Source organism: Eretmochelys imbricata, chromosome 4 (genome assembly GCF_965152235.1).
Source record: "Eretmochelys imbricata isolate rEreImb1 chromosome 4, rEreImb1.hap1, whole genome shotgun sequence".
Taxonomy (NCBI): Eukaryota; Metazoa; Chordata; order Testudines; family Cheloniidae; genus Eretmochelys; species Eretmochelys imbricata.
The window spans coordinates 81,540,989-81,566,094 of record NC_135575.1 but is presented as its reverse complement, the minus strand read 5'-3'; the positions used below and the strand labels follow the sequence as shown (position 1 = coordinate 81,566,094).

Sequence of the window (25,106 nt, the reverse complement as noted above, 5' to 3'; positions counted from 1 at the left end):
AGATGAGAAACTACAAAAAACGTTATGTCAGAGAAATAATAGTGATGATAAAATTCTCTCTCTGGAAAGTCTTGTACCACTTTTTCATGAATGTTACTTTTCTTGGTTTGATGTTAATAGAGACCATAGTGCAGGCGTGGGCAAACTTTTTGGCCGAGTGCCCCATCTGGGTATGGAAATTGTATGGCGACCCATGAATGCTCATAAAATTGGGGGTGCGGTGCGAGGGCTAGGGGTGCGGGCTCTGGGGTGGGGCCAGAAATAATGAGTTCAGGGTGCGGGAGGAGGCTCCAGGCTGGGGCAGGGGGTGAGGACTCCGGCTGGGGGTGTGGGCTCTGGTGTGCAGGAGGGTGGGACCAAGGGGTTCAGAGGGCGGGAAGGGGCTCAGGGCTAGGGCAGGGGGTTAGGACGCTGGAGGGGGGCAGAGTGGCAGGCTCTGGGCGGCGCTTACTTCAAGCAGCTCCCGGAAGCAGCGGCACATCCCCCCTCCGGCTCCTACGTGGCGGCACGGCCAGGCAGGTCTGCGCACTGCCCCATCCAGCTCCCATTGGCCATGGTTGCCAGCCAATGGGAGCTGCAGGGGTGGCGCCTGGGGCGGGGGCAGTGTGCAGAGCCCCCTGGCTGCCCCTATGCACAGGAGTTGGAGTGGGGACATGCTGCTGCTTCCGGGAGCCACGCGGAGCCATGGCGCATGTGGAGTGGGGCAAGCCCCGGACCCCGAGGGCCGGATTAAAATGTCTGAGGGCTGGATGTTGCCCCTGGCCCATAGTTTACCTACCACTGCCATAGTGGGTGTGGAGAATGCTTCTACTTGGCAAACTGCCTGAGTACCCGAGACTGATGCAAAGAGGTAGTTTAATACTTTTTGCAATTCAACAGCCACTGCGTTGCCTTCACTGAATTACAGCTCCATCACAGCCATACCAACAGATGGAAAGATGCTGAGAGATATCCCACTAGACAATCTGGGAGTCAGAGACCTGAAAAATGGGCAAAGAAAGCTACCAGTTGTGACTCTCCCTGCCTCAGTCCAAACCACTGTTTTGTCTGTTTTCTGGCACAGCAGTGTTTTGATTCCAGTAAGAATGTTGTTAGAGTCCATTTTCATGAGACACTAGTGTCTTCTATACTGAGTTACGGGGAATTAAGCAGAATCCCTACCAGAAACTAACCAAACCAATTGCCCAATATGAGCAGTTGAGGCTACTTGTACAGCATGGGAAAGAGTCTTCAGGAGCTGCAAACACCACACCTGTAATGCTCACAATATATGCCATCTCAGCATAGAAAGCAGCAAACTTGAAATACTGGTTCCCAGTAAGTAGTGCATTACCTTCCCTCTAAACGTGGTAAGAATGCCCTCAAATCCAGTTTCTTTGAAAATACTCTGAACACATTATAATTGGGTGATGTATCTGAGAAACAATTCAGTGCTCAGTAATTTTATCTCCTAATGCAAAAATATTGAACCGTTTGAGGAGCTATAGATGCTACAATGGTAATGCTAGAGCTTTATGTACCGTTCACTCCGCTAATGTGACCTGCTTCAAGTTAATTTGGTTGTCATCTAAAGTTTTTAATGAATACAACCCTGATATTTTTAAATGCTGAATGCCTTAGTCTACAGAAGGTATTTCACTTCATCTCCAGCCTTTGAAGCAGAAAAAAAGCCTCTCAGACAAATTGAAAGTAAAACATGTTTAATTTTTTTGAGAGACATAATTCTGTTTATTGACTGGATAAACTAGTCTTCATTTAGCACCAGTAGGCAGAAACAAAATTACAGAGAAAATGCAGATAATTTATGTTTCTATATATTTTGTTTTCTAAACAAAAAAAATATTTATTTACCAGGTCCCATAAGAAATATTAGTACTAAGCTGACAAAGAAACTGGCTTTAAAGGTCAAGGAAGAGTTGAATGATCTTCTCCCCTTTCCTCTTTTTTAAGCACCATTTTTGGGGATATGCTAGTTTGAGGGGAAATATTTTTTTCACCATTTGAATATTGACAATAGTGGAGGGAGGTATCGGATGTCCCTTCCAAATATCTCTGCCCTTTCCCCCACTCTTTTTATGTATCACTCCTCATTCTCTCAATTTTTCTTCTCTCCATTATTCTCCGAGCTTCTTTTCTAAGGGCTGATATACATTAAAGGAGTTACACTACTGCAACTAAACCATTTTAAATTGATGTAGTTACACCGGTGCAAACCCCTAGTATAAAGGCCGACTTAAACCTGACCTATATTGATTTAAGTCAGTAAATTACTGAATTAAACAAAAACAGTTTAAGTAAGGTTTAAATGAGTTTAGGTGCCCATATTTTGGGGATCTGTAGCAACGTAACTAGATTAATTTTAGATCAGTGCAACTTTTTTCTAATGTAGACTAGCCCTAGCTTCTCTTCTGTCAGCATCACTCACTACCCCTCTCCTTTTGCTTTTTCTCTCCCACCCCTTCTTTCACTACACTGTCAGTGTATTAAGGTTGGAATGTGTTTGCTTCACCTTCTCAGGCCTGACCATGAAGCCTCCTAGAAAACACTTTTCTCCCAAACAATGTTGATAAAGTAGAGAAGATACAAATACCCTTATATTAGCTCATATACATCATTAAACTAAATTCCTCCAAAAGACTGAACATGGCAGAGATTAACGGTATTTATGGAATTCAACATTTTATTGCCCTCCCAATTTTATAAGCCTGATTATATGACTGCTTCTAGTACACCGATTTTAGATGCTACAATTTGAGCTCATCGTAACTACTCCACCTTTAGTGGCCTACAGAAAGTGTGAACTGTATAACACAAAATATCATTACATACCAATACTTCCTACATGCTACACAATACTTATCTCTTGAAGAATTATATATCACTACTTTTTTGAAGTTTAGACATCAAAGATTAGCTATTATATTTTACTTTTCTATGTTATTGTTCTAGCACAATTTGCCATGTTCTGCACAAAGCCTCCCAAAATGAAACTGATTGACAACCCCCAAATCATACAGTCCAAATTGGCTAAGGACAGACACAAAGTGAACTAGTGATCAAACATCCACTGGTTTGATAGAAATGCTTTGACACCATTTTCAAAGCTAATGGTATGCCATTACTCTCCTTATTATGCAGGATTTGCCCCATGGACTCATACAGAACAGGCAGGAATGCTATTCAGGCTGGTCTGATGCCTCTCAGCTTGAGGATGTTCATATGTAATCTTAGGCAGCCCTGACACCATATTTCTTGCATCTGTAAGTGGTTAAGGTGGGCACCACAGCTTGTTCCTGATGTGTTGGTGTTAAGTGCCACAGTCAGCAAACTCTAGCAGGTAAGAGTCAACTTTTGGAGTTGATCACACATCTATGAACTCCATCAACTATAATGGTGTGAAGGACAATTTCTTGTAGTTCACAAGGACCTGCCTCTGATCAGGTAATCATCCAGTCTCAAGTAGACATGGATTCCCACTTTTCTTAAATGTGCTGTTACAATTGGCAATCTCTTCTCAGCCCATTCCACATTGGAAATTACTGCGGCACAAAGCCTTACCTGGGTCAAGCGGTCCCTGATAATATGAGGTGAGCAAAACCTGACTGTACCAGAAGTTGACAGGATGTCAGATAACTTATAGGATTCCTCTTATATCAATGACATCTCTTTCTCTAGCATTATGGTGATCCATACAAGGAGTCATCAGGAACCAGTACTGGTGCTGAGGATATTGCATCATCAGGGGATTTAGACCAGAGGTCCATAGGCAGCAATAGTGGGGTACTGATATTGCTCTACCCCTGGATCCAGTTCCTTCCAACAGAATACTCTAGTGTAGGCCTTCTAGTCAGAGACACTGAAAGGAAGAGTGACCTCTTTCTCAGTGCGGTGTAGACTGGCTTCTCAGTGCCTAAAATGGTGGATACCAGTAATCCCAACAGTGCCATGGTGACATACCATATGACTAATTAGTTAATTGGGTATCATTCAGTCCAGTGCCAGTCCTGACAAGCTGGCAAGGACCATTTCTTCTCACCATTATGCCCCGATGACGGTGAAAAGAACGGACTTCTTCTAGGGGTGACACCAACACGTATGGTCTCAGTACCAGGGGTTCTAGCCATCACTATTTTGATCAGGGCAATATAATATAATCAGTGGTCTAAAATCAAGGTAATCAAAAGAGTTCTGAAGAAAGTCAGAAAGTTTGTAGAAGGGTTAGGCAAAGCTAAGAACTAAAAAGACAGACATTTGCCAGGTTCCATTTTGCTGCCACAGGTGGTCAGAGGGAGGGTCATGGCCACCACACCCTTTATGCCCTAGTCAAGTGTGTTCCCAGAAAGAACAGCATTATAAATAAGATTCATCTGGTAAATGCTTAGTCTGTGCACAATATATACTCTTGAGCATCGCTTTTTGGACTATTTCATTTTTATGTTACTATATTCTATACTATATATGAATTTTAGTAATCTTTATTTGATATAAAATTATAGTACACAGCCTAGGTTTCAAAACACTCACTTTTGTGCATACAGGTAAAGGTCTTCACTATGTGTATATACCTACCTGACATATAGATTAGATATATAGATTAAAAAAAAAAAGCAGAGATGCTTCACTGCCCATTCAGACCTTGATACTGCAAGCTCTTCCATGTGGGTGGACACCTGCATTGAGCTTCACTGACTTCAAGTAGTATGTAATACTGTTATTGAGAGTACAGACAATCCAACGCACTCTTAAGTTTATGTGGTTTTGAGGCTATTTATACCTTCAAAGAAAATTAATTTAAAAAAATTAACAAAAATAATTTACTTTAAATTTAGGAGTTTAAGGGGGAGTGGTTGAGGGAAACCATTTCTTACCTGGTAGGCTGTGATTCCAATTAAAAGGAAAAAAGGGGAGGTTTGCCAGAAACAGATGGTATCCCACTTCTTAGGGCTAACATATGTATACTGCTGTAAATAGAGAAGACAAGGCAGGAAAGGCTTTTTTGCAAGCAAGGAACAGAGATTAAAGAGCCTGCAAAGCAGCGAAACTAGTTGCTTTCTCTGAGACCACAAAAAGAGTATTTCAGCTTCCAAGTTTTTTCATGGGTTGAGATAGGAAAGGAGATGGGACGAGAGGAGCTGGCAGGAAGGCCACCAATGTAATCTATCATGACACTGTTTCAGAGCTTTCCAATACATTTTGCAGAGGAAGAAAACAATGGCTCTTACCCAAGACCCTACAAAATTCCTGACACCTTAGTGAATAATGCTGCAGTGTGGCGTTTAGGTGGGTCCATTAATAATGATGGCATCAGTGAAGGAAGGGGGAAGATCACCGCAAGATGATGTGTGGGAAGACGATATGTAAACAGCAGAAGTTCACAAGCTCAGTTGACAGCTATGACCATCTGCTGATAACTTGGAGACAGCAGGCTGAATGACAGAGAGAGATACTGAAACTGGCTTGAAAGCATCAGGATGACAAGCAGGAATGGCAGCGTAGGTATAATAAAATATAATATAATACAGGTATAATAAATCTCTTCAGTATTGAGAGCTGATTAGTATTCTCATGCCACTATGAAAGGGGAGATTTATGGGGCAGAGGGAGGAGTTGGGTAATGTTAAGGGTGCATGTGGGAAAAGCTATCTGTTGATAGTATAAGACAATGGAAAAAGAAAGCCAGTCATTGGCTGATTTATCTTCTCAGAGAAATCATCATTAGGTGACATTCAGGATAATGTTTTTAATAAGCAGTAGTCATTCCCACAATTCTAGGACCGCAATGACTTGGGCTTTCAGTTTGCTCCCATATCTGGTATGGGGGGGAATATGACATGACAGGGCAGGACTTTCCTTGTTCAGGGGAATCTGCTACATACAATTAAATAGGGGAGTCTGGTCTCACCATTTGTGTGGGGTCTGCCTATCATGTTACAGGTCTGGTAATAAGCAGATGTATCTGTTGGAGTTTTGGGACTGTAGCTAGAAATACTGTTCTGCATTGCTCATTTTGCTTTCTAATAAAGACAAGACCTTTTTTCACAATGCAATATTATTTCAGTCTTTCTTTTTGCAACAGGTACAAACTATCAGTTCCTCTACTTAACAGCTACCAGTTTCTGAAACATTTTTATGGAATTCTTTTGGCTATTTATACTAAAGATCCAGATATTAAGTTTAACTGACACAGAGAAAACAAAGTTGGTCAAATCTCCCAGTTTCATAGAGCTGGCCTCTAGGAAATACAAAGCCTATGGCTGTGGGGCGCGCTCAGTTTTGCCATAGCTAACTTCAGTTTTCAATTAAAAAGAGAAGGGAAATGAGAGAGAAAGTGTTGTAACCTTAAAAATGCAAACCGACTTGAAGTTTTGAAGTATGTCCTTGAATTTTCTCCTCAACATTTCCCCCTACCCACCCCAGCATTCATTTGAATTCTGTAGGGAAAAAAAAGAGGTTGCAGGCCTGCTGATTTTTTGAGCGGACCCAAATATCACTCTATAGCTGTAAAATGGGAATAAACACCATGGTAACACTTAAAAATAACACATCGCACATTAATACTAACCAGTGGTGCAAGTAGATTTTAACTCTTACTGGTACGGTACCAACCCCAACCCACCCCCCAAATGTTCCATGACTAGAGCCCTGCACGGATACAAATTTATACCTTCAGATGCGGATATCTGCGGACAGAAATTGGTATCCACTGAACCACAGGGCTCTCCTGGGAATCACAGTGGTGAAAGGAGTAGAACGTGGGGACGCCGCTCCCAGAAGCCAGCACCCCACGCTGGCAGCTCCTCCGGCACAGTTGTACCGCCCCCCAGCTCTATCCTCTGGTGGGGCTGTACAGACCCCAGAAAGTAGTCGCAGCTGCATGGAAGGACTGGGGGCAGTGCAGCCATGCCAGAGGAGCTGCTGGCACGGGACACTGGCTCCTGGGAGTGGCAGCCCCATGTTCTGCTCCTTTTGCCACTGCAGTTCCCAGGAGAGCGCTGCGGTTCTGAAAATGTATTTTTCCAGTATTGTGTACTGGCAATAAATATCTTAATGGTACAGCGTACCTGACGGTACTGGCTTACTTGCACCACTGATACTAACCAAAAGGACTCAACAGTACAATAGCATCGTAGCCTCCCCACACTTTAAAAGCCTATGTGGCTCAATTAGCCTTCCATCATGCCCTAGGGTCAACAAACTGCAGCTTTGGTGGACAAATGGCAGGAACTGATCGCAGAGTTGAGGGCCCTTAATTGAGAACAGCCTGTGCCTACTTCCTAACAATGTAAATCTAGGGGCTGTTAGCACACACATCTAATCTGATATCAACCGCCTCAAGCTCTCAGGACCCAACTGTACTGAGTTTTATACACTAAAAGCCTCCTTACACTGCACTGAAAGCAAATAAAAAGCAAGAACATCCAGTAAAAGAATAGGTGAAATACGTTCTTTGTAGCTAAAGCGGCTAAGCAAGTGAGCTGCAGAACCCCCCACTGTCTGCAGTTTGAGTGCTCCCTACACAATGCATTGCAATCATGGGATCAGAAAGTCAGAGGCAGGACTGACTGTGGCAAAGTCTATATCGAAGAGAATTTGGTACTATTGTCTAACCAAACCCTGATAGCAAAAAGCTTTTTCAGTCACTGAAGTCATGTGGGACTATAGGAGAATTCAGGAATCCAGAAGAGTTAAAGATATAATGAACCATCATAACAGGCACACCTTTGTCATCTACTGTCAATATTGGGGACAGGCATCAACCCTGCCACCTTCTCCAAGTGCTTCTCTTTGCCTATTAGCATTGTTTCCATCTTGTCTCATCTGAGCCTCAACAAAAATTTGCTCTCATACAGGCTCCAATTTCTGGCCATTGGGAAGGTAACAGACTAACATTAAGATATAGTTTCTTGAACAGGGGCCTTGAGAGATGCCAGGCTTCGTTGCTTTTGTGTAGAGGCTAACAAGCTCCACAAAAGAATCCCATACCTTCTGTTGTAGACTTTGCCATCATAAGGATCAGGGTCTAATTTACAGGTCCCTAGCATATTCAGATCACATCAAAGGAATTGTCTGAAACTCAGCAAGAAAAGTTGGGTTAGGCTTATCCCTCCTGACTTGGTTCTAACCAACCACAAATGTGGACAGTCCAGTCTGAATTTAGTCAGTCAATCCTATTTCCAGACTACACAGAAAACGCCTCACAACAAGAAATATTCAGTTCCATTTCAGAGCAACCAAAGCCCATGTTCACCAGGCTATCTACCATTGTTCATTGGCACCTCAGACACAATAATGATATTCAACTTTTATACAGTGCTTTTCATCCATAAATGTCAAAGAACTTTACAAAGGTAGGTAAATATCATTATCTTCATTTTGCAGATAGGAAAACCGAGACATGGTAAAGTGAAGTAACTTGTCCAATATCACACAATAGATCAGTGGTAGAGCCAGGAACAGAATCCAAGTCTCCTGATTATAGTGGAGAAGAAGGTGGTTTTCTCGGTCTCCTGTTCAGCCATTACATAAGACTTTAAATGTAGTTTCCATAATTAGTTCATGTGCAATAATCACTACCAGCACTGAATCTGGGTCTTCAACATGCCATGTGAATGCCCTAACCACCAGGTTATATTGGCGGTTCTAGGGTGGTCTAGCAGGGTCTCCTGCTCTATAGATTACACTATTGCTCCTTTTCAGTCCCAACTCCTGCAGACAGACCCTCAGACAGAGACAAACACCTACAAGATCTCTGTCAAGCTTTCTTACAACTACAATACCCACCTGCGGAAGTAAAGAAACAGATTGATAGAGCCAGAAGAGTTCCCAGAAGTTACCTACTACAGGACAGGCCTAACAAAGAAAATAACAGAACGCCACTAGCCGTCACCTTCAGCCCCCAACTAAAACCCCTCCAACGCATTATTAAGGATCTACAACCTATCCTAAAGGATGACCCAACACTCTCACAAATCTTGGGAGACAGGCCAGTCCTTGCCTACAGACAGCCCCGCAACCTGAAGCAAATACTCACCAACAACCACATACCACACAACAGAACCACTAACCCAGGAACTTATCCTTGCAACAAAGCCCGTTGCCAATTGTGCCCACATATCTATTCAGGGGACACCATCACAGGGCCTAATAACATCAGCCACACTATCAGAGGCTCGTTCACCTGCACATCCACCAATGTGATTTATGCCATCATGTGCCAGCAATGCCCCTCTGCCATGTACATTGGTCAAACTGGACAGTCTCTACGTAAAAGAATAAATGGACACAAATCAGATGTCAAGAATTATAACATTCATAAACCAGTCGGAGAACACTTCAATCTCTCTGGTCACGCAATCACAGACATGAAGGTCGCTATCTTAAAACAAAAAAACTTCAAATCCAGACTCCAGCGAGAAACTGCTGAATTGGAATTCATTAGCAAATTGGATACTATTAATTTAGGCTTAAATAGAGACTGGGAGTGGCTAAGTCATTATGCAAGGTAGCCTATTTCCTCTTGTTTTTTCCTACCCCCCCCCCCCAGATGTTCTGGTTTAACTTGGATTTAAACTTGGAGAGTGGTCAGTTTGGACGAGCTATTACCAGCAGGAGAGTGAGTCTGTGTGTGTATGGGGGTGGTTTTTGGAGGGGGGTGAGGGAGTGAGAGAACCTGGATTTGTGCAGGAAATGGCCTAACTTCATTATCATGCACATTGTGTAAAGAGTTGTCACTTTGGATGGGCTATCACCAGCAGGAGAGTGAATTTGTGTGGGGGGGTGGAGGGTGAGAAAACCTGGATTTGTGCTGGAAATGGCCTAACCTGACGATTACTTTAGATAAGCTATTACCAGCAGGACAGTGGGGTGGGAGGAGGTATTGTTTCATATTCTCTGTGTATATATAAAGTCTGCTGCAGTTTCCACGGTATGCATCTGATGAAGTGAGCTGTAGCTCACGAAAGCTCATGCTCAAATAAATTGGTTAGTCTCTAAGGTGCCACAAGTACTCCTTTTCTTTTTGCGAATACAGACTAACACGGCTGTTACTCTGAACTCCTGCACGATTACTTTTGTAACTGTATAAACTAATCCTTTTTATATAAGAGGTTAATTAACCTTCTGAAAGCTTCAAAGTGCTTCACAGAATCACAAACTACTCTATGCACTTAGCACCTAATTAAGGCCAATTGAAAATGTCAGTAGAAAGATGCTGGCTGGCTTCAGTGGGGTTTGGATCAGCCTTTTGATCACCTCTTCTTATCCAGGACTCAAATACAGCCACACATGGGCAGATATGAGAATGTAACAGTTAACTGTATACAGCAACACTGCACAACAATTTAAGAGAAGAATGGGACACACTCAATGGAAACTATGGAAGACATTGAGGCATGCAGAAGTAGAGCTGGGTGGGAAACAGTTGTCCTTTCAAAAAGAAAAGTTGTTTCAATCTGAAAAAAAGAACTTTGCAAAATTTTCTATTGGGGCATTCCAACAATTAAAAAAAAAATCACAATTTTTTCAGAACAGGAAACTCAACATCAACCTTTTCACACAAACAATTCTGGTTTTGCCAAACCAGTATTTTCTGACAAAAAACATTTCAAAGAATTTCCGACCAGCTGCATTCAGAATGTAATTACTCAACTTGGAATTTGGCCTGGACAGTAGGGCTGATGCTTATGGTCATTCCTGATACTCAGGCTGGAAATGGCAGGTTAATTGATAAGTTTGAAAAATTATTTGATTACCTTTCAGGATCATACTACCAAAAAGTGATTGTGACTATAATCTGTTATTTTAAAATCAGAATCTGATTGCACATTGCTAGTTAATAAAACCTGATATTTAACAAAGGATGGATATAAACTTGTGTAACAGCATCTCTCTTTTTTTAACCAAACATTCCATTATTTAGATTACACACACACAAGATTGTGTCTGGATATCAAATATTACTTTTGTTAGCAAATAAAAGCAATGTTTCTGTCAACTTCGGGATATAAAATTTCTCCAAAGTTCTTAAATATCTCTCAAATGACACCAACGAAAATAAAGTCCCAGAGCTCTGACAGATTTTTTTCCTTTCTATTCCAGTGATAATTACATCAATAAGCCTGATTCAGCAGATTTGTTGCTCTCCAATTCATTAATTAAAACAATTTTACTGCTACCACTGTGATTTTTCAAGGACATCAAAAACACATTCAGAATCAAAACAGCACACATCATCAGTTTTGATATGTGCACAGCATGCTTTGCTTTCATTGCAACCCCACAATTAAAGGGACATTTACAACTTACACAAAAATGGGATATCAGGTTTTTTTTAAAAGATTTCTTTGTTTGTAGGACACATTTTGTTCAGTAGACTTGAGAAGCAAATTTTTTTGTAGTTTACTTCAGTCAAAAAGAGAAAATATGCCAAAAGTTCTCGGGAAGTGATGATTAGAAGAATGCATCTAAATGTAAATGCTAATATTACAGTAACTTTCATAGCAAAAGTCCTACAGCCTCTATTTCTCAACCTGTAGTATAGAATGGTTCCAGTTGAATACTACTTTGGTATGACCCATTTTACAATAAAACGTGCAATAATATAGTTCAGTCTCAAATCAGTCTTGAAAACGTTCATTAAAGAATAGGAAAAAACATGCAGATATAAAATGATGTGTATAGAAGCAATACAATTCGTTTATTGGGCTGTTTTCTGCAAGGCAGCACTTTGATTCTGAATCAGTAAGGACCAGCAGGTTACCTTGGGCACGTTTGTCATTATCTGAGAATACATAGTATTATATGTAAATAAAAAAAATAGTATTCAAAAAACAGTAAATGCCAGACACAGTGACATGTGTGAAGACCTCATAAATAAGTAAGAAGATTAAATTCAGAGCTATTTTGTTGTTAAATAACAGAATCTTATTAGAATTAAAGTTGCACTGAATAAGATATTTCATATAATATTTATGGGTTAACACTAAAAGTGAAAAAACAGGCATTTTGCTTACTCTGTTGCAGAGGTTCAAAAAGGAATTTGAAAAGGATATTGTTAAGATGGATAGACCTAAAACTGATCTGTCACCCTATAGCAGGTATTTATGCCATGCTCTTCCATCATGTTATGCGTAGACCACAGAGATTATATAACAAGCAGCTCCTGGACCTAGAGTGTGTCCCCTTCTGCTAGTGTATGTTGTAAATTTAGGCTATGGTTTGGTTAATTATATTTATTTTATTTTCTACTTGGGAAAGGAGAATCACAAAGATTGGTTTTGGAGTTAATCCTGGATATGATAAAATCCATAATCTCTCTTCCCACAGCTCTAAAATAATATTTTCCAATTTTAAACTGGTGCTCTAGTAGTTTAAAAAGCACACTAACAAAACAAAAATCACTAATACCCCTCCAAAAGAAGGGCTGCAACAATTTCAAAGATGCAGCTACTAGAACAGGCAAACCATATACATATTTCATTGACCTAGGCATGTACATAACGTGAAGGAATGCATGCATGTATGTTGTGCTGGCTCCATTCCTATGAACCATCTGGAGAATGAAACTGTAAAGAGCAAAGAATGTGTTCATTTCCATCACACTTTTGGCTCCAAAAGCTCCTGCAGGGGGAGCAGAGGAACAGCATGACATGAATATGCATACTCACTATATCCCAACCAACTCCTCATTTTGTACTTGTTGGTAGGTTTCCCAGATTAGTAGATGTGATTTTAAGACTCAATCCTTCTTCTGGTGGGCTGACATAATCAATCTAGTGGAATTTCTTGCTAAAAGTCACATGTGGAACTGAAATGAGAACCTTCTATCAAGAAGAAAGAAAATACCTTTCTTTGGCTTTATTCATTTAACAATCACCTACGACAATGAACCTCTTCCACTGTGCTTGGAAAACAATTAAAAGGTTTCCTGAAAAATGCTGATGTCTATATGGTATGCTACCTGTTTACTTGAAATTCTGCAATTTAATCCTTTAACAGCATTGTTTTGTGACTAAAGCTCTTAATCCTTCCAATATTAAGCATGAATTAGTGTGGCATTAGTGGGGTCTTAGAAATAGGTATATTGCTAACACCCTGATAAGTCAAAAATAATGTCTGCAGGGAATTACTTATTCCATTGTGCAAACAGCTTGTAACATTTAAATGATCTTCTAATGGGATTGGGTAGTTGAGTAATATAACACCAGGCTGGGTAAGGCTCTGGTTTTGGTACTATTTTTAGCTGGTAGAGGCTAGAGGCACCATCCTTGGAGAAGTGTAGCTAGGGGACAACCACGACAGTCTCCAAGATGCAGTGTGCACAACTAAGTTAAAAAAATGGGGTGGGGAGGAAACGGCAGCTGAGAATGAAAAGCAAGCTCTGATTCCCAGCTTTTTAAGGGGAAAGCCACCAAGTACATATTGCGCATACACACTTTGCACACTTAAGCCCGAGTTTGCAAACCTTTTCTATGCGTCACAGTGCTTACGATCACAAATGGTCCCAATGACTTCAATGTGGCCTACTTATGACAGGAAGTCAATGGGACTATTTATGACAGTGAACACAATGCCTAGCAGTAAGTACTTTCAGGACTGGACCCATAGTTATGATTGTGAACGAGGGAAATATATGTCATGATGTTTCAGAGCTCTTGCTTTTTAACACATTGAAAATCAAATTCTTTCTCCTAATCTGGTTTGCAAGTGCATATTTGGGATACAGATGCGTCTGTTTGTAAAACAAAATTATTAGAGAGACAAGGTGGGTGACATAGTATTCTGCTCACCAACAAAGTTGGTCCAATAAAAGATACTACCTCACCCACCTTGTCTCTCTAATATCCTGGGACTGACACAGCTACAGCAATACTATATAAAAAACCCAACATTTGGAATTCAGTCAGGATCTTTTAACCACCACCACAGGGATAGCAAAGAGGATTGTAATCTGTAGGACATGTTCATAATTTTAGCTTACATTAGGGAGCCACATCACATTTATTTGTCACATTTCAACATTTTACTAGGATGGTTATTAATTGGCAGGCATAAATCACAGAATCACTAGTATTTACACTCAAAGCCAGATACTCCAGATTTGCCACGAAAGAAAAACCAACGTGTGTCATGACAGGAATAATTTCCCCTTATTTTAAGCTATATTTACATTTTATATTTTACCATGAACATTTAACATATTGATTCCCTGTATTTTAAAAAAATGCACTTCAATATGAATCTTCCACATTTGGTGGAAACAAAGTGTCAAAGAAGATAAACTTTCACAACTTGCATAGTCTCTCCTCTTAAATGGAGACCTGTAACATGGTCTACGTGAAATATGTTTTGAAACCTAATGGGACATTCAGGCCATCAAAATTTCATTAGCCTCACAGCAGTTCTAGTGTCTTCTTAAGTTGGACTGTTGGCCTCCCTCTCAATAAATAAATCAACTGTAATCCTTTTTAGTAACTAAACTCTTTTTTGAAGCAGGATCTAAAACATCAGACAGTCTGCTTGCATAATTTTACCAGTGCTGAATAATATGTTTTCCCAATTTATTCACAGTTATTTCACGCATTAAAAATAAAACACAATTCCAATTTTAAATTCATGAATGGAGCCAGAGAAGAGTACAAACCACTTATAAATATTGGCAGGGTATAACCAGATTTTATTTGTTTAAGAATTTATAAATGGCAGAAATACAAGATTTATAAAAATAATATCCTAAAATATAACACTGCTGAAGTACTCATCTCTGACTAAATGAAGGCCTGGCTACCTAGAAGTTTTATGGTGTTTTCTAAAGTTTGTAAAACCTAGGCTCTGGCAAACCACTAAGAAGGAGTGAGCTCCAGCATGGGCCCTTCTAAATAGGGAGATCAGTAGGTTGACTCACCATTGGTTCCAGATAATTTAGTACTGAGAGCCAACAGGTGCAGCCCAACAGATCTAAACTTCCATGATGTTAGATACATAAGGGAATAAGTACAACCCACAAAGAAAATCTCCTTTCCCCAATTTGAGATGTGAAATCTTCCCCACAAAGAACAGCTTACTCTCCAGGTTTGATACATCAAAAGTCCAACACACAGAGAGTAGTATTCCATTTGAGACCTCCATATTTTAGAGGCACTCACTTCCCTCCCCTCAATGTTCTTGTTTAACAGGAAAGAACAAGAAAGCGTTCCTTGGCTTCCTCTAACAATATCATATATTTTCTCCCACATACAGGAGCCTGACCATCCTCATTTAAACCACAAATCACAAAAATATTTGGTATGAATAAAAACAAAATACTGATTTGATTTCCTCTTTACAACATTAAGGGTACTCCTGTAAATAGTTACAATAAAAACATACTATGGCTTTTAGTTTAAAATCAAGACCAACTATTCTTTGCAAAAGGTCGAGGACACTGAGATATACAAAACTGCTTATTACCACAGTGAGAGACAGTTTTAACTGAGCAAACAGCAATAAAATTGCCTCTTCTATTTCACAGCTGAGCCAACAAGGTTAGTAAATTAATAAAACAAACATCCAGTCAAATAACTACCTCCCTAGTTTGCATTTTACTCAATACTTTCACCCACTTCACGTATTTTTTCTCTTTATGTTTCTTATATATGGTCATTTATGGAATAAAGACAGCATACTGTAATTTTGGTTATATTAAAAATCCTATGAAAATATTATAACAAAGTTATTACAAGAAAGCTAAAAGGGACATGTCTTCTAATATCTGGTGTACTTTAACTATTAACACTATTTCAGGTTCTGCTAAACCACCCAAAAGTAGGGTAAGATTATTTTTAAAAAACTTTATTTTAAAATAATTAAATTCTGTATTAACCTCTTTTCATGCACTTAACTGAAAAAAAAACTTAATATACAAAGACTTCTTCCTTTCAACATGCAAAATTGCTGTTTAGGTTTTTGTGGATTTTAATTGCACAGTAATCCAGTCCCCAAGGCACATCAAAGGCCAAACTCCCCTCTTTACCATGATTTCAATTGCTCTCATCAACTTGTAAGTTTAAAGCATGATCAAATTTGTTCTTCAATCACTTGAGCCCTGTTAATACACTATTCTGTGTGCTCATTCATCCATTCTAAGATTCTGCAACTTCTTTGAGATGTCTTCAAGAGGAATTTACAAATACATCTTTGATTGCAAGCTGGCCTTGGGGATAAACTTTATAACCACTTGCTTCACTATTCCACAGAGGATAACAGGTGACATGGTCTGAGATAAGTTAAAACTAAATTCTTTTTTTTGTGCAATTAAATTCTTCAAAATTATAGCTAAAACATCACATGCACCACTTGTATAACGTAATTGACTGATGCTGAATACTGATTTTTCCTGGAAAAAAAATACATTATTCAAGGTCATTCCTTGAATTTCATTGTATTTAAAAATATCACATCAACCAAAACAGAAAATAAAGTGTTGAATTATATACGTATACACATAAGAACTTACCATTCTCACTGTCGGACTTGTTTTCGTGTTCAGTATCAGTCAGAGTGAGGGCTGAGTTGGAACGGCTTGATAGACAGGAACTGCGCCCTGATTTGACCCCCCTGCCCCAAAGTCTCATGGCATGCTCTGGAGACATCACTCCTTCATTTTCAGTATCAGCATCTGACCCTGCACTGATAGAGTAACCTCTGTGGGGGAGCCCCATTTCCGCACAAAATGTCAGTCCTCGACGAGTTGCTGGTTCACAAACTCCTAACTGCCTTAGGGTAAAATTCTGTCCTGATTAAGGGAAAAAAAGAACAAAAAGTGAGAAATGTTTTAAAAACCTATAAATAAACACTCTTTAAGTGTATAAGTTCCTCAGGTATCACTCAAGGTGTTTTGTTAAAGCTCCACACGTGTTCTGATCTAGTGAATTATTTTTCTTTCGCACACTGCGGTGCCCCTTTTCAGTCTGTGGCTTAGCACTGCTTTGTCAAATGCTTAAGCACATCAAAAGTGTTCTAAGGTAAGAAAGAAATAGAACACGACCTGCAAACTAAGAAAGGCCAATTCAGCACATAAAAAGGATTAAATATAAGTGACAGACTTTTTTGCTTGACCAAAGTGTAAAAGCAATAACAAGTACTTGTTGGGATTATTTTTTTTCTGTCCTGGATAGAGTCCTAAACAACAGGACACTGTCCCATCCAGATGTCACCTGTCATGACAAAAGGAAAGACTTCCCTCAAGAATAAAACAGTTGATCATTAAATGGAAATAGGGGCTCAGTTGGTCTTTATTAAATCTCCTGACCTAGTTTAATACCTAAAGACAAACAAATATGTGCTTTTATTTCAAACAAATATGTGCTGGAATATAGCACCTGATTAAACTCACTGCTGTTTCTAGCCTCTTGACTTTTGCTACATATTCTAGATATTTTACTGATGAAACAAAGCCAATATATTCTTGTAAAATAGCTCATGTTTCGGGGAGGGAAGGTGACGATTTGCAGGGACAGAGATATAAGTGTATCCCAAATGACTGTATTAATAAATTAGGCATAATAAACTCATGACACTTCAATAACTTAAACTGTTTAAATTGCGACACTCAAAAATTACTGCTGTTTTTAATGACTCTTCATCCTGCTTTTATTTCTGAAATCTACAGACACATTTTATGATATATAGACACTTGACATGTTCATTGGCATGTCAATATCCAGAATGCTCTACCACTCCAGCTCCCAGCTATTTCATGGTAGTGCTGGTCTCCAAGCTCTAAGAGCAAGGGAAACATTTGGCTGTGCTGATAGGTGCATGGAGTACTTTTGGTAGCTGTAGTTGGACAGAAATCTTAATTTCCTTTAAAATAGTCATATTTCTTTTGAACATCAAAAGTATATGTTTAACAATAAGACCATAAAAGTAGATAATGTAATAAGAAAGGAAAGATTAGAAATCAGAAGTTTTGTGGGCTCAGAAGATAGCATATTTCCTGAAATGCTAAAACAGTTAATGTCGCTTGGACCTTGACAGTTTTAAATGTGCCAGCTAATTACTTTATTGCTGTGATCGTATCAGTTATTGCAAGCCATTTTATCTCAGTCAGAATCGTAAATGGATTCTGACAATGACACACATAAATAATGAAAACCAGTTGCTACAGTTAGCCACAAAATCAAATGGTACTTATGCAGTTGTGAATAAATGTCAGAAGTAAAATTCGGGAAGGTGGAGGATGGGGGAAGGAAGGTAAATATAACAGCAGAATATCCATAGTGGTGAGTGAACTGCATGAAGGTTCTGATCTGCACACCTCAATGGTGTGTGCTACCAGTTTAAATATAGTCACACCAAATGCAGTTTTATGTGGTTTCAGCTTTCACAAAAACTGATCATATAAGCAAATTAAAAAAAATAGTAATTGTGTCATTGTTGCAGGTAAATCTAGTATGTGTGACAACACTTATTATTTAGTCATTAACATTTAAGTAAATATACTAGAGGAGATGGGACTATGTATGCAGCTTTTGCTTGTTTGATATATTATGCATACAGGCTAACATTTCAAATGTGGATGTCTAAAGTTAGGCACTTAGATATGTAGCGTGAATATGGAGTTTGCCATCCTTTGGTAAATTTTGGCACACTATATAATACACATTGTAAACTACACATTTTATATGAGACCCACAAATTGTATAGAAAAGATAAGAGCCTGAATGGTGCTTTGAGGAGAGGGGAAAAGAGAAAAAGAGATGCATTGCCTGAGTACTGATGACTGGAAACAGAGTCACAGTGGTCAATAAGAAAAGGAGTACTTGTGGCACCTTAGAGACGACCAAATTTATTTGAGCATAAGCTTTCGTGAGCTACAGCTCACTTCATCGGATGCACTGAGCTGTAGCTCATGAAAGCTTATGCTCAAATAAATTTGTTCGTCTCTAAGGTGCCACAAGTACTCCTTTTCTTTTTGCGAATACAGGCTAACACGGCTGCTACTCTGAAACAGTGGTCAATGGGAGTTCTGCCATTGACTCAAACGTGGTAGAAGACCAAGGCTGTTATGTTTAGAGATTCAATCTAGTCATCTCCAAATCTATGCATCTCCATCTCTACAGATACGGAGGTGGGAGGGGGGATGGCACGCTCACTCACACCAGTTACTATACCTGTAGAATAAGAGTACAGCATTCTCCCTCCAATGCAGATTGTAACTGCTAGCAATATCTGACAGAGGGCCAGACTATAGCCATGCTCTTCTTTGCATTCAGAGAACCACATTACAACAGTCCCTGCACCGTCGTGTTGAGTGGAAAAGATTCCTTGAGCCCTCTCCCCAACTACAGAGACTATTTTGCTGGAGCAGTCATAATCTGTCTATATAGATACACACATACACATTTTCTATGAGACTCAATTAAAGGCAACTCACGTCATCTGCCCATTTGTCAACTGCCAGTTTGCTTATTTTTTGGTATGTAATTACAAAATGACCAGTACGTGCCTGGGGCAATTTTTTAGTTCCCATTATATTTTCCATTATAAAATTGCAACTAACAGGTGCATAGTGGAGCCAGAGCAAAGCTTCACTATACCTTTTAAGGGAGATCATAGAATTGCTGCATCATTCTCCCATCACAGCACAGAATCTTCGATCCTTTCAATGCCACAAGGAAATTTTATATTATGCCAAGGGTTTTGCATACTGGAGGACCAATCCTTGATTCACTGAACTAAATGGTAGTTTTGTCAGAAATTTCAAAAGGAGGACTATTGTCCCCTATGTAAAACTTCCTAAATAAAACACTTAATTTTAAAAGTTAACAATGGAACTGTGTTTGTCAATATAGTTCACCTACAATGTACCACATTCTGAACAAAAATTCTACATCTTTGAAAAACCCAAACATTACAAAGTCTGGAAATTAACTCTAAGGTATGTCTACACCGCAATGTAAGCCCAGGGTTCGAACTCAGGCACAAGCCTAAACCCCTTCCGTCTACACACAAATTGTGCTAACCCAGGGCTTGGACCCAGGGTGGAGGGTCCAAACCTGAGTCAAGGTGGTACAAGCCCTATTGTTCTGCAGTGTAGATGCAGCCCCACTGAAGTCATGCTCTGGGGGGTCTGCCAAAAGTATCCCACAGTCCCGAAAGGAGACTTTCTTTGTCCTCAGGACAGGCAAGTTTTACCAGGCTGGAGTAACAAAGAGCTAGAGCAGCAACATTTTGGGAGGCACTAGGAAGTCTGGGATATGGGTGGTTGGACTCAGACCCATGTAATGTATTGCAGATGCTGGAGCCACAGATGGGAACCAGGGTTCAACAATTCCTAACCTGGGGATACAAATGAGTATGGACACTCAAGCCGCAGTTTTACAAATCCAGGGTCTGATAACTCGAGTTCTACTACTCCTGAGCAGTAATCTTTTATTACTCACTATCATCCCACCCAGTTTAAATTGGGAACTGGCTACATCCCATAGTTTAACTCAATGTTGTTAAAACTGTGGGTTAAAAAAATGTAAATCATCTGTAAATAAAATTTATTACTGAGGGGGGCGGCGGTTGTTTTGGTTTGGGGTTTTTTGAGCGTTAGCTGGGCTTCAATTAAAATAACTTTCCACTTGAACTCTTTTCATTTAAGATTTTTGGTTTGGGAATTTACCTGTTTTTTAATTAACATCAGAAATTAATTGTGTGTCCAGATCTAAGGTCAGCAAGACGAGAACTCTGTTCAGACATATTGCAACAGGCCCGGCAAAGCAAGGCTCCAGCCTGTACACTTTAGATAATCAACAGGACTACAGCGTGATGTTGCACTCGATATGCTTTATGAAAATATGCTTGGAATGTGAATATAATGTAACTGGAATATGCTTTATGCAAAAGGTCTCTTGTGATTATCTTATTACAAAGGTCTTACCATTACAAAGCTTATAATCTACTGAGTTTGTTCCTCCTATTTGTATGAATGTATCATTCTTGTATCTGAAGCTAGAAATATGAAGTATTACTCTAAGTCCTATTGTACCTCTGCAAAGTGTTGGCCATTAACGGTGGCTTGGAATCTTGATGGCTAGGACAATTGGTTGTAAATGGCTCTGTTTGCTTGTAAGCCAGGGCAGTTTTTATTAGTAGCGTCCCTTGACCTGTATGTGCATCATCCACATTAGCGCATCTGAGGTTACAAGAGGCCATGAGGGTCGACGCCACTCCAGTATCCCTCTTAAAACTAAGCAGTGGAATCCGTAGCAGGGGGGATGGAGGGCAGGTATTGGAATCCAAATTGGGACCACACATCGAAAAACCTCCAGTTACAGTAAGTACCCTCTTCTTCTTCGAGTGATGGTCCCTACATGGATTCCAAACATGGGTGATTAGAGAGCAGTGCTCAGCCTGGACATGGGTACAAGGACTCACAAGAAAGTACAATGTGTAAGACAGCGCAGCTGACTGTTGCATCTGCCACCATTACTGGGGCAATGGCGTAGTGAGCGATAAAGGTGTGGACAGAGGGAGGTTAATGTGGTAGCATGTGCCTCTGTGGAGTAAGCCATGACTCCAGGGGGCAGCGGTTTGTGAGAGAGAGTGTAGCATTCAGCAATGCACCAGGAGATCCATTTGGAGATGCGCTGTGAGGAGAATTGGAAAGAGTCCAGTGAAGGGCAACAAAAATGATTAGGGGTCTGGAACACATGACTTATGAGGAGAGGCTGAGGGAACTGGGATTGTTTAGTCTCCAGAAGAGAAGAATGAGGGGGGATTTGATAGCTGCTTTCAACTACCTGAGACGTGTTCCAGAGAGGATGGTTCTAGACTATTCTCAGTGGTAGAAGAGGACAGGACAAGGAGTAACGGTCTCAAGTTGCAGCGGGGGAGGTTTAGGTTGGATATTAGGAAAAACTTTTTCACTAGGAGGGTGGTGAAACACTGGAATGCGTTGCCTAAAGAGGTGGTGGAATCTCCTTCCTTAGAAGTTTTTAAGGTCAGGCTTGACAAAGCCCTGGTTGGGATGATTTAATTGGGGACTGGTCCTGCTTTTGAGCAGGGGGTTGGACTAGATGACCTCCTGAGGTCCCTTCCAACCCTGATATTCTATGATTCTATGAGAGGGCTTAGCCCTTGCAACATTCAGCAATGGTGACAAAGAGCCTTGGAGAAGTTCAAAAGGCATGGGTGGGTTGAATGTAAAAGACAAGAGACCAGGCAGACATTGAGAGAATGTAAAGTTTTAGCCCCGTGGGAGGTAGAAGATGGGAAGGTGGATGCTTTGATTGAAGTGGAACACAGAGATCACCTTGGTAATGAATTTAGGGTGTAGGCGCAAGGAAATTCTGTCTAAGAAAACGGGCGGGGGGGACCTCAGCCATCACAGCTGCCAGTTCACTGACACATCTCACCAAAGTGACAGTCACCAAGAAGATCAGTTGCATGGAGAGGTGGGAAAGAGAGCAGGCTGTGAGGGGTTCAAGGGGCAGTTCAATAACAGTAGAAAGAGCAATATTCAGGTCGCAAGAGGGCGTAGGTATTTGTACTGGTGGAAGGGCGCTGTACAAGCATTTGAGGAAGCATATGGTGGTTGGGTGAATGAAGACGAAGGAACTGTCTATTGGGGGGGGGATGAAGGAGTGGGGGAGGCCCGACAATTTAAGTTGGAGTAGATAGTCCAGAAGGATAGGAATGACTATGGAGTCTATTGGGTCATGGTGGTGGTGTGCCCAGGTGATGGAATGCTTCCATTTTGCCTGATAGCAGGGTCTGGTAGATGGCCTCCTGCTGTGCGTGAGGACATCACACACTGGGATGGTGCATGCTGTTTACCCACAAGCCCCATGCAAATACCAAGCCATGAGGTGGAGCGGGACCGGGTTGGGGTGGGTGCAGAGTTAGATCAGGGGGCGAGCGGAGAGGTGGAGGACGTCCATGAACCAATACTGGCAAGGCCAAAAGGTTATCAGTGAGACCACTGCTTGAGCCTGTTGAATTTTGTGCAGGACTTGCAATGGATGGAGAGGCATGGTGGACTTCATTGGTCCAGGGCAGGAATAGTGCATCACCCTGGGAGTCAATTCCCAATGCCCTTCTAGAGCAGAAGAGGGGGGAAGTTTGTGGTTCTCGCTGGTCGCAAAGAGGTCCCAGCAAGGGGTGCCTCACCAATGGAAGACTGAGCTTAGCTTGGGATTGTGTATTTTATGATTCACAGAGATGGATCTGCTGAGCTTGTCTGCTAGGGAGTTGCTGCCTGGAAGATAAACCGCCTGTAGCGGGACATCATGCTTGATGCACCAGTTCCAGAGTTGGAAGGCCTCCACATATAGAGAGGGCGACCTGCACCACCTTGCTTGTTGATATATACAACTTCTGTCATGTTTTCAGATAGCAGTGATCCTATGAGAAATGCCCCACAAGCAAGACAGGCAGTTCTCAATTCCAGGAGTTGATGTGCCTCCTAACCTCTTTTGGTATCCAGAAGCCCAGGGCCATGTGATCATCCAGGTGGGCACCTCAACCAGCGAGGGAGGCATCCACAGTGAGAGTGGTGCAGGAGTGGGAGGTGTAAATGGGGTGCTGACAAAAACTTTGGACATGTTGGTCCTTCATGGGAAGGAGGCTAGGATGAACTGGGGGAGCAGGATAGACATGTCCAAAGTGGTGCGTCTGAGGTTTGTAGATCGACCTGAGCTACAGCTGAAGGCAGTGCATATGGAGGTAGGCATGGGATGTTACAGAGGTACAGGCTGCCACGTGGCCAAGGAGGGAAAGACACTAGCGGATACAAACATGTGGTTTGTGGCATAATGTTGTGACACGAGAGGTGAGTGTGGAAAACAGGTTTGCCAGTAGGAAAGCTTGGCTCACAAAACAGTCCAGGAGCACCCCTATAAATGTGATCCATTGGGCAGGGATGAGAACGAACTTCTCTTCATGGATACAAATGCCCAGGTTGGCAAGGAGATCATGAAGAATCTGGATAACTGAAAGGAGGTGGTTGTGTTACGTCACAATGAGGAGCCAGTCATCCAGCTATGGAAACATGGAGTGGCCAAGGTGTCGCACCTGGGCTGTGACAGCAGCAAAGACTTTTGTGAATATGCAGGGAACTATGGTGATACCAAAGGAGAGGACACAGAACTGATAAGAGGAATGAGAGAGAAACAGAGAAACTTCTGATGAGCTGGGTGAATGTCAATGTGGAAATATGCATCTTTCATACAGAGAACCACAAACCAGGCTCCATGGGGGAGAGATAATGAGTGGGAGAGTGACTTTTTGTATGAACTGTTGAGTAACTCAATGTCCAGAATGGGGCGGCAGTCGCCTCCATTTTTCAGAATAAGGACATATAGGAAATAACATGCACACAGTCCTACCATCCACATTATATGATAGTGGTAAATTTCATTCAGACTGTGGCCAGGAAACAAACCTCATGCACCATTAACCCTTAGGTGCAACTGTTACTTCCAAGGTGGGAAGAATCAAAATTATGTTTACTGAGACCTCCAGAAATGCTGGCCCAACTGCTTTGCTGGGCCCAACTGCTCTACTGGTTCCAAGGAAGAATTGGTAAAGCTAAGAATGGGTGCCCCTGTGTGTTTCTGCTGCTCATACAGGGGCTACCAAAAACACCACCCAGTCCTAGACACTGTCTTTTTTAATTGAGAGCTCATTAGAGAAGGAAGTGTCCTATGTCCTGCTCCAATGAATTTCTAACTTACCCTTTCCCATACAATCTTAATGTGAAGCTCCTTATATATCTTTGTAATTACCCCACTAACTTCATGAAATACCAAAAGGCACTTATCAGAAAAAACAGCAAAACAAGATCAATTTGAAGATTCCAGATCAAGTGATTTTGAGATAAAATTAGGAAAAGTTAGAAAATTATTTAAAAAATGTATTGATAGAGATTCTTATTCTGTATTATTCTTCTAATTTAAACATCCCAGAAGTAGTCTACTCTGGGATGAGATGTGGCATTTAATATTATATAATTAAATATAATATTTACCTGTAAATTGATATTCACAACCAAGTTAATTTAGGGGCTGTTGAGATAATTCACTCAGCCAGGCAAAAGGAAATCAAAGTAATAGCATGACATTAATTACAAAATCTCC

At 40.8% G+C, this 25,106-nt stretch overlaps 1 protein-coding gene across 8 annotated transcripts in view; it reads right to left on the bottom strand.

Moving 5' to 3' along the window:
* TENM3 (teneurin transmembrane protein 3) overlaps nucleotides 1-25,106 on the bottom strand; it is a 468,379-nt gene that overhangs the window by 421,812 nt on the left and 21,461 nt on the right. For 5 of the 8 annotated variants that reach the window (XM_077814520.1, XM_077814521.1, XM_077814523.1 and 2 more), the window contains exon 2: nucleotides 16,493-16,771. The exons of the other annotated variants lie outside the window; for them this stretch is intronic. In XM_077814520.1, the coding sequence (XP_077670646.1) occupies nucleotides 16,493-16,771 (279 nt within the window). The remainder of the gene's footprint in view (nucleotides 1-16,492; nucleotides 16,772-25,106) is intronic. 8 annotated transcript variants of the gene reach the window in all.